The 10,921-nt window shown below is 34.5% G+C and overlaps 1 protein-coding gene across 1 annotated transcript in view; it reads right to left on the bottom strand.

The window, feature by feature from the left end:
- Positions 1-337: 337 nt before the first annotated feature.
- Positions 338-10,921, bottom strand: part of LOC132697920 (beta-1-syntrophin) — a 174,788-nt gene continuing 164,204 nt past the window's right edge. Inside the window, exons 5-7 of the mRNA XM_060663683.1 lie at positions 7,610-7,740; positions 3,034-3,218; positions 338-2,972 (exon numbers count right to left, since the gene is read on the bottom strand). Coding sequence (XP_060519666.1) covers positions 2,880-2,972; positions 3,034-3,218; positions 7,610-7,740 — 409 coding nt within the window. The 3' untranslated portion in view covers positions 338-2,879. The remainder of the gene's footprint in view (positions 2,973-3,033; positions 3,219-7,609; positions 7,741-10,921) is intronic.

The raw sequence follows: 10,921 nt of genomic DNA, 5'->3' as shown, positions 1-10,921 counted from the left end.
CAGAAAAATCAAAGTTGATGGTGGTTCCATGGAATCGAAACGCTGTAATGAAAATTTGTTAACGTCAATTTGGAGAGATTAAAAAGTGCCAATGGAAAAGTGTTTTCCGTTTTTTCATATCTTTTCAAATAGCTTTAAAAAATAATAAAAACGAAATCGCAATATTTCGGTTTTTCTCGGATATTTCCGGAACGGCTTGGAATTTTCAAATTTGTAAAACGGGATCTTGTTCGGTATCAAAATGCGCAACTTTTGTCTAATTTAACCGACACTGTATCTCTTATAGTTTCCGAGATCCCCATGCTGTGCATCCTTATCTTGGACACACTGTATATATATATATATATATATATATATAGCAAAGAGCAAATAAAATAATATTGAAGAAGATTTAAAACAGGCAGTGTCAATCGTCTGATCCGTTGACTTAAATTTTGACATCTCTTTTTTTTTATTAGAGAAAATGAACATTTTAGAATGTCATTCATTGAGTAATAAATATAAAGTTATAGCAGCTAAAAAAACATTTAAAAAAATCTACCGTCAGTTTGGGATCTCAATATTAAGTTTCCATGAAGATGTTTTTGACATTATTGATACTGAAGAATCTAAATTAAATACTTCAGCTTGACAAAACACTCATTACTCGCCCAGAAAACAGGCGATTGAAATTAACGAGTCGGGTAGAATTTAAAATAAAATTGCAGGCCCAACAGCTTTTTAGGGTATAATTTAAATTCTCAGAACGATATTGAACCTGTGATGATTCGATACCATTAGCCATACTAAGTCATAGAAAACTATTTAATTACACGGTATAGCGAATGGATTGGTTAACACGGTGATTATGCTTGGCCCCCAAGGAGCACAGACCAAACTCCATCGAAATTTTTGAGGTATTCTTAGGGCTAAATACATGAAGGCAGATGGTATTTAAATGAAGCTGAGTTTCTTCGAGGCAATACTTCATTTAGATACGGCATACCCAAAATGGAGGCCATACAGAACATCTGAAATCTTATTCTTGATGTGCCATAGCTGTTTCATGTTGGCTATCAATACTTATTAATAAAATACGTCATCAAATTTTTTGATTAAATGAAAATGTGCTATGTAAATTATGTAGAAAATAAGTAAAATAATGGGAAAGCTGATGAAGCGCGCAGTATGGAAACACTGTAGGATTTTTTTCCATTTAACAATGCAAGTGTCGCAAAATAAATAAACTAGAAGAGTACGCGCAAAGAGAAATTAAAACAAGACTGAAATACCTCGCATAAGTGATGAAGATGAACATCAACAACTCCGAAGCGTTGGGTTTGAACTTCTCTTTCAAAGGCCTACCTAAATAATTATTAATATACAGGGTGTTCAATCCGAAATCAAAAAGTTGATAGCGGCCACGGCGAAATGTATACACGAAAGTAAAATAAATGAATAGTCCAAGCAAATTTTGCTTCAGTCTCTTTCTGAGATTAGGTAGTATACGGAACATCGAAAAACGATAGCTATCGAGACGTCGAAGAAATCACAATCACATTTATTCATTGTTATATCGTTTCTTCATTGTTATTTATACTTTTAGTTTACACTATATTACATGTTTATTTATGTACACTAGCGCGACTGGAAGAGATTTTTTGCAGTTAATTGTCACGCCACAACTTTATCGGGTTTAGTTTGTGCGTGTTTGTAAGTGATGTTAAAGATAAATAATCGAACAGGGTTAAATACAAAGTGTTTGGCCCCTAATTATATATTTTATTTATAGAATTTTTATGCATATGAGGTGTTCCGTGGTACCAGGACAGTAACCAACTTCATTTTTTTAAATGGAATGCTACGGAAATGTTTTGTTATTTAATTTTGTATCTTTTCTATTAAGTATGCATCTATTGTGTGGCAACACTGTCAGTGGATCGGTACGACGGTGTTTGTTCCGTAACTGGACATTAAACTAAACACTAAGTACTTATATACGTAATGCAAGTAAATAGAACATATTACTAATTGCAAAACCCCCCTAAACACGTAGGGTACACATTTTTAGGGTTTAAGATCTTCATGAATGTTAAATAAGAAATGATAAGGGTTTAGCGTTAGCCTTGACAGAATTATGGGTTGTTGTATCCTGTTTTGCCTATGACACGTATTTTTTCACGAATTGACCTGCAGTGGTAGTCAATAATTGAAAATATCGCCCAAAAATTATCCTAAGAGAGGAGAAACAACTATAAGTTCTTTTGTATTTTGAAGACTGAGATAGACCATACCATCAAATCGGTGCCAGTTCAGAAATCATGTAAAAGAGATTGGTTGATTGATATGGTATTATACGTTATCCAGTAATATGCTTAGTATTTTATGACTGAGTTCTGAGTGGTGAGAGATATTTAAATTTGTTCGAGATTTTGGATTGGTCGGTACGGGACCATGGATTGGCCAGCGAGGAGCCCTGACTTGACACCACGGGACTTTTTTTTATAAAAAACGAAATGTATAAAAATAGGTGTAATAAATAATGTTCAGGACACTGGGTTAGAAAACGGTTTGTAAGTAGAAATAAGTTCTGTTTACTCGCGTTACATGTTGATTTTATATCGAATTTAAGTAACTACTGTTTAAAAAAAAAAGAATAGAATAGAACAAAAGCTGAAAAGGTACCAAACGCAGAACCTTACGTATTCTACCTAATGACAAAAAATATACATAAAAACATTATAAATAATATATATACTTAGAGCCAAACACTTTTTGAACTTAACTTTTTTACTCGTTGGACCATGGAATGTTTTTTTTTAACTAAAAGTTTCAAACACGAGTAAAAACTGTGTAAAACACTACTAATTGACTTCGCCCGTCAGAAAAAGCAATGTGATTTACGCCGTTAAACCCAGTCGATGTATCTTGGCAGAAAGGAAGTTGTGCAGGATAAACACTATGGGTTTCGGGCAACCTTCCATGTCCAGTTCCTGGAAACAATGAGGTAGCGATCATTACAGACTCCGAGAACGATGTGTTGGTGCGGCTTACCAATTCACCTTCATCACCGGAACCGAAATCTAACCACAAAAACCGCTTGCCGTCGTCGGAAGAGTTTCTGAGTCTCTCGAAAGAGTACCTCCACAATGTCCTGGAGCCCGTGCCCCCTTCGAGAAGGGTAAAGCCGTTTTCGTAGTGGATCACCAACTGAGCGGGCCGTCCTTTCCACACGCACCCTGGAAACGATATAACGTTCGCAAAAAACTTCGCCCAATCTAACCAAAACATAAAATATTTGACTATTTTTTGTTACTTATATAGTGTCCAAAATCCTTACTTTGTCACGAAAAAATTTGCAAAATTTAAAGCTCATGATAGCTTGGATACAACAGGACAACATTGAAAATCGAAATATTTTTGTCAAATTCGCGGTATTGTCGTGTATTATCACCTTTTCAAATCTGCGATGCACCGTTTTCAGTTTACTGACGATTCGTATCAATTAATAACTAATATTAATTCCGAAAACGTCTCTAATTTTTTTTTAATGAAATTGCTGTATTGATAACGATTTATTTAAAATACTATAAAAATTTTATAATTTAATATACAGGAAGGAAGAAGGAAGAAAGAAGAATAGCCAAAACCTCATACCGGAACAAGTATCGAGAGCTGAGGAACAACAGCGACAAGATCTACGCAACCTACATAAAACGATTAAGGAATTTACTGGCACGAGCAGAAAACAAAAGTCATACCTCCTTATAGACAATAACGGAAACATTGTAGTAGATATCGAGAGACACTTGCTCGATGATTAGAGAGTAGAGATACAAGCTATTACTGACGAACAAACGGGGCCTACGATTCTGAAAGAAGAGTTAGAACGGGCAATAGAGACAACCAATAGATACTAACCAAAACTGTCCCCTGAGGAACACCATGTTCTACAGTTATGTAATTTTTATATTTCGTTTTTTGTACCCTATGTGTTAAATACTAACAAAGCCATTTATACGCTGTTCCCTTAATACCCATCTTGCACAATTTTCTTAACAATCTAGTTCTACTTATTGTTTCGAAAGCACGCTTAAAATCCAAAAATACAGTCAACACAAATTTACCGTCCTTCAAGGCCTCACCATAGACAGTAACGACAGATTTACATGAGTGTTTGGAATGAAAGCCCGACTGGTTAGGCACTAAAATATTGTTTACTTCACAATAACTTTGCAGCTGCTGTTTCACCACAACCTCAAGAACCTTCTCATAAACTGGAACGGTATTAATTGGCCTAAATTGTCGACATAAATTGGTGTTGGAAAGCTTTTGTACAGGGATAACCATTGATGTTTTCCATGCCTCTGGAAAAATTCCACTCGTAAGGGAGGTGTTCACAACGTCCAACAGTCGATTTCCTTAAGATGCCACACTCATCACCAGTCACATTTATTAATTTTCTTAATATTATTTTTAGGTCCTGCATAGTTATGGTATTAAACTGGATGGCGGAATGCCACTCAAAATATTTTTAAGACTGTCTATAAAATGCCTATGAAATTCAGTAGCTATGACTTGCTTAAATGAAACAGCTCGCTGGCCAAACTGCAACTCATCGGGAAGAATACCTTTGTTATTTGGAAGTAGCGTTTTTAAATTATTCCACATTTCTTTAGAGTTTGTTTTATTTCTATTAATAATATCTTTAAAATATCTCTCTTTTTTGTATGCACGCCATGTAACGAGGATGGCTAGAATCGACCTTTGTTACAATACCCAAAAAGGCAAAGGCAATAAGCTTAATGAGTCACACAATAAAAGTATTCTTATACACCGCAGAGTATTTCAGAAACTCGAAGATAACATCTCGGATACCCAGTTCGGTTTTAGAAACGAATACAGTACTCGGGACTCATTATAATAATATCCTCATACAACGCTGTCTCGGTGTCAATCAGGACACAGTCATACATAACAGCTCAAATCACCCTTGTGGAAAAAGTTTTAAAACATTTGTCAAAATGTGGTTTAAAAATAGCTTTCAGAACTAACAACAAAATAGGAAAATTTTTAAAAAACATAATTATACAGATTTACGTACTTTCTAGTCCCACTTCGATTCTTTGAAGTTGGAAATTGATATTATTTAATTTAATGGAAATATTTAATCAAATTAAATAAAAAAATAATTAAACCATACATTTAGTAAATTAAATTACATATATTTCTTTATTTAAATTTTAATAAGTAATTTAATAAAATAATTAAATATTAATTAGCTATTAGGGAATAAAATTAAAGTGGCAGGAACGTTTTCGATTCAGTTTTGCTCGCTCGTTTAGCGCATCCGTAGAAACCGACAAATAGAGAAACGGATCGTATATATTAAAAAGACAAAATTCGACAATCTGGACCGCATCGAACGACAAAATTGTCGTCTTGTTTCAAAGTTCTAATTGGGATAGTTGGTAGTTTGCTTAGCCTCGCTTGTACGCCGATCGTCTTGATTGGGAAAGTTTCCAGACTTTGCCGGGTGTCAAATATATCCTACGCGTATTGAAAATTAATTTCTTTATTAATGTTTCGGAAACCGTTTAAATTCGCTGTCACGCAGATAAAAATAATTATTTTATATTATATTATACTTTATAATTAATTTTCATTTTAAATTTTTCATGTAGACGAAGGTCTAGTAAAAATATACCGGCATGACCAATAGGTGGCGCCACTACGTGTACTTTTGGAGAGGCGTTCTCTGTAGAACCATTCCTACTGGATTCAACATTAGGAGACTCTTCCCCATCATATTCAACTATAAAGCAGTGGGTTCCTGCACCTCTGACGAGCCTCGCCCAAGGTTGAGGTCACAACTTCAAAAATGATTGAGGAAACCCACCAAATTGTGTTGAAAGACCGCAGGTTGAAAGGACATGAGATAGCCGAGACCTGTAGAATGATGCGAATTTTTGCGTGCAACCTCCCTACTCTCCAGACTTAGCCCCCAGCGACTGTTACCTGTTCCATAACCTCAAAATAGGCTTGGCGGTAAAAAAATTAAGAGCAACGAAGAAGTTATCGTAGCTGCAAATCAGTATTTTGAGGAGCTTACCAATTAGAATAATGTTATGAGAAATGTAACAGTGTTGATAGAGATTATGTTGAAAACATCGCTTTAACCTTTTTTGACAAATTTAGAAGTTCATGTCAAACAAGACATTCGACATTTTTTCCTATAAGAGAGCCTTATTTATTTAACTTTAATAAAGCTGTTAACAATTGTTATTGCTTGTTATTAGCAAAATAGGCATTCCAACGACCTGAAAAATTAAATTCAGCATTGTGTCCCAGGGCAAATAAACAAATAACGTTTGTTAATAAGTAAAACTGTCTTCAGCAAATGATTCTATATGGTGTCTATTGAAACTATAAAAGCATTTTAGTTTTTGGTCTTGCCTTTTCTAGCTCTTGGTAGATATTGTAAAAAACATTTGTCTTTGTTAGTGTTGTGTAAACTAACCAAAACTATTGTTTTACAAAAAAAAAATATTTTTGAAGTTCTGTTTTGAGTCAGAACATTGGTTGCTTATTCTAGTGGTAATTAACATTACCATACTTAAAAGTGTAAAAATCGGGATTATTTTTGAAAAATGTGATTAGACATTTAGCTAATCAGGACCGTTTTCGAAAAATTTAACATTTTTCGGGTTTTTTCGGATATATAATATAATAATTGTTATTTGTTAGTCAAATTAATATAATTCACTTGCGACATCTATAATCCAAGAGAACGTAAAAAAGAAACATTCATCAGGTGTAGGACGTTATACATGACAATAGATCTAAAAAAATCCTAGGGAAACCAAAAACAGCAGTAATATAAGATATATTTTCTTAAATATCAATCATTATCATAGTACATTTATCGAGTTCTCGTAAAAATGCTTCATAAGGTCCGAGATATTTGGAAATACTTCAAAAAACTATAACTAAAACTAACAGACTAAATATTCTCCAAAGTTCTCTACTTCTGGAAGAATACTTCATTTATGTAATAAAACCCTGGATAACCTTATAATAAATCTGTAAGTTTTATCTGTAAACTGTCATAAATAATTGCATACTAAATGTCTAACTTTCTTTTATTGCTTTTTAAGAGAGGGTACTATGTGAAAAAACAAAAATCAAAACATCATGATGAAACTGAACCATTTGTCTCCATCGTTCGTAGAATTTGATTTAAACCAGCCTTATTTCAGACACCCTGTACAGTTCTCATTATCATCAAGAGTAATTATTTGTTTTTGACGTTCTGTGTATTATGTATTTGCTTGGCGATGTTTTATTTTTATATTTTTATATGACGCAAATTTAATATTGAAAAAAGAACACTTGCATCTCCATTTGTCTCATGGTTTTTTACATTTTTAAGCAGGACCCAATGGAACCTCTAGAATTGCGAGATTAAAAATATATTCTCGGCGCTGGGTGTCTTCAAATTACCCTAAACATTATCTAAAAATGCCAAAAAAAAGTTGAAGAAGAAGTGAAGAACAAGGTGAACAGTGAAATAAAGGCAAAAATTTGATTTGCGAAAGTTCCCAAAACGTATAATTGACCATATACGTACTGCACACCAACTCCTTCTGCGTCACAGCACTCGCGTGGCTCCCGTTTACCAGCGATTTCGCCCAGATCGCCAAGTCCCTGTGGGTTTCCGCCCTCAAGTTGTGGGTGACCACGCCATCTGACGTCGCGCACCTGAAATCAAATCGGAATTTGATCCGGATGCACTCGGATCTTTGTTCGGTGTTACAGGTGGACCAGAATTATAATGTTTTTACAACCGACCCCGTGATTACCTTTGCCTACTATTTATTACTCTAAAACCGCAGACCCTTACCCATTCCAGGACCGTCCTAGGAATGTATCTATGTATGATTTCAATCTTTTTCGTCCAGCAATTCTTGACACGTGTACATAAAAAATTAGGACGAAGTAACAAAATTTATTACGTTCTATTTCATTACATTTCTACATAGTTTTACAATTAATATAAAAAATATTAAATATATAAAACTATTAAAAAATGGTTATCCGTTACTGTCGTCACCTAGTTCAATGATCAACTCCGCTACTAATTATTCTCGATAAATATTTTCTTCTTTTATTACTCGTTTTTCATAATCAGACCAGCTTTGTACTGATATCTGATACTGATACTAATAGTATCATTAAATTTCGGTGCAGTGTTAAATATACAATGATACGGGGGTAATCTCAAGATTTCATGTCCGTTTTGTTGTGCGATCGAATCGATTTTCTAGTCTTTATTAAAATTAATAATTTTTTGTTTATCTCTCTTCATACAGAAATTTTTAAATTTCTTCGCTATTTAAAGAATTATTTGGAATTTTTCTAATTTGGGCTGAATGATACGAGGCATTATCCAATACAATAACAGTATTACATGTGGCATACATGTGTTTTATTGATTTGGAAAAAGCGTTCGATCGAGTGCGATTAAGAGACGTTTTACACCTCCTTTACAACAGACAAACTCCACACAACCTCATCAAAACGATAGTAAATATATATGAAGCAAACCAGATCGAAGCAAAAATAAATGGGATCCTGACTGAACCAATAGCAGTGGGCCGAGGTATCCGACAGGGAGACTCCCTGAGTCCCCTTCTCTTCAACATTATCATGGACGAAGTAATAAGAAATGTACGATTACTGAGAGCATACAGAATGGGCGACCATGAAATCAATATTCTGTGCTACGCTGATGACGCCGTACTGGTGGCTGAAAGTGAAGACGATCTGCAACGACTATTACATCGATTTAACTGCACTGCCAAATCACTTAATATGATAATATCGGCCCAAAAAACTAAATGCATGACAACATCAAAAACACCATTAAGATGCAAATTAGAAGTTAAAGGCAAAATCATCCAGCAGGTAATGAAATTTAAATATTTGGGCATAGAAATCTCGGGTTATGGTGATGTGGAGGCAGAGGTCAGAGAGCAAACAACAAGGGCAACAAGAATAGCAGGATGCTTAAGCGACACAATTTGGCGAAATAAAAACATTAAAATCGAAACCAAATCGAGAATTTATAAGGCAATAGTAAGACCAACCATGACATACACCGCAGAAACCCGACCACACACAGCGAAAACTAAACAATTACTAGAGACAACCGAAATGAGGATACTTCGTAGAATAACTGGAAAAACGCTCTTGGACAGAGAGAGGAGCGAAAATATAAGACGAACATGCAGGGTGGAAAACGTTAATGCGTGGGTATTGCGTAGAAAGAAAGAATGGAACGAGCATATTAGTAGAATGGACAACAGAAGAATAGTCAGAATTGGACGCGACAAATCACCATTGGGTCGCAGGAGCTTAGGTCGCCCCCGAAAACGATGGAGTGACAACCTGGCAGTGGGATAGGCAGAGACGACGAAAATGAACAGGCAATTTGCCTAGACTAAAGTAGGAAGAAGAAGAAGAAGAATAACAGTATTTCAAACTAGTGCTGAAATATTTCCGCACTCATGTTTTCATGGTAATCAATAATTGAATGTTTGACGTTTTTGGCAGACAAAAATAAGGCATCTTCCACCCAACCATTTTTGGCCCCAGAATGAAGAATTAGTATGCGTTTTCCTTGTTACTGTTTCACACCATCCTTTTTCTACTGTGTCATGAGTTTCAAAGCACGTTTCGTCTAAATACACATTTTGCTCTCGAAATTTTCCAATTGCATTTAAATAATCCACTCTCCGTTGCGAAATTCTTCGAGATTCCATTAGCACTTGACGTTTTTTAATTGTTTGGAAGTGAAAATCCATTTTCTTCAAAAAACTGCGCAACGACACTTTGGCACAACTAATGTTTAAGTCTGTCGGTACTTTTTTAGGCAGTTCTCTTATGGTTACAAGACTCTTCACTTTATAAGCGTCGTAGATTATACGCCTAATTAGATCTGCATGATGATTTGTTTAGCAAATGGATCCGTTTCTTTATTTGCTGAAATAGTTCGTCTTTTAAATTACCATTTGGTTCAACTACTATCTCCACTTCGTCTGCGTTGTTTTCCATGTCTTTTTCTGGCAGGGGAACATCTGCTTTATTCCACGGTCTCAACATTTTAAATTGTTAAAAAACAGGAACCTTCAAAAAATGTTTCATTGTAAGATTCTAATTAATATTTTATGACTTACCTTCATTTACCGCGAATATAAACTATAGTCTTATAAAAGACTGTTGTTTAAAAATGGAAGAACTGTATACAAAAATACAAGACGAAGAATGATGTTAATCGACAGGAGCACAAGACAAAAATGAATATTTTCAAACTTACCCGCGAGATAAATAGAGCACAGGTAAAGTCTGTTCATAGATGTAAGAAAGAGACTAACTGATACGAATTAAGGAAAGACCAGGGCAATCTGTAAGAATGAAATATGGCAGAACAGGTCCCTGCTTTGCTTAGAATTTAATTATTTGGGGTTTTGTTAGGAAAGATACTAAACAATATTTATTTATTTATGTATGTATTTATGTTTAAATCTAAAATAAAATTACAAATTATTTTTATTACCTACTTAAATTATTCACATAATATATCAGTATGACTATCGCTATCATCGCCTGTTGTACTTATCATTTGTTCTGTATTATTTGCAATATACGATTGTTCCGCTTTTTCTATATGTTTAACAGAATTTGCCTAACTTTGTGGAGGGATGTTAAAAAAATCTGTTTCTATAAGTTTGAGGACCTTGAAGTTTACACGGGGAAAAACATTGTTACGACGAATGGCAGATTTCAGTTGGTTCAATAGGATTAAATATACAGTGGTAAGGTGGAAGCCTTAAAACTGTATGCCCTAGATTTTTTGCGTAATTATCACAGACGTATTCCT

Source organism: Cylas formicarius, unplaced genomic scaffold (assembly GCF_029955315.1).
Source record: "Cylas formicarius isolate icCylForm1 unplaced genomic scaffold, icCylForm1.1 PGA_scaffold_2__14_contigs__length_35257938, whole genome shotgun sequence".
Taxonomy (NCBI): domain Eukaryota; kingdom Metazoa; phylum Arthropoda; class Insecta; order Coleoptera; family Brentidae; genus Cylas; species Cylas formicarius.
Note: the sequence above shows the minus strand (reverse complement) of the source record. Positions and strands in the feature narration are given on the sequence as shown.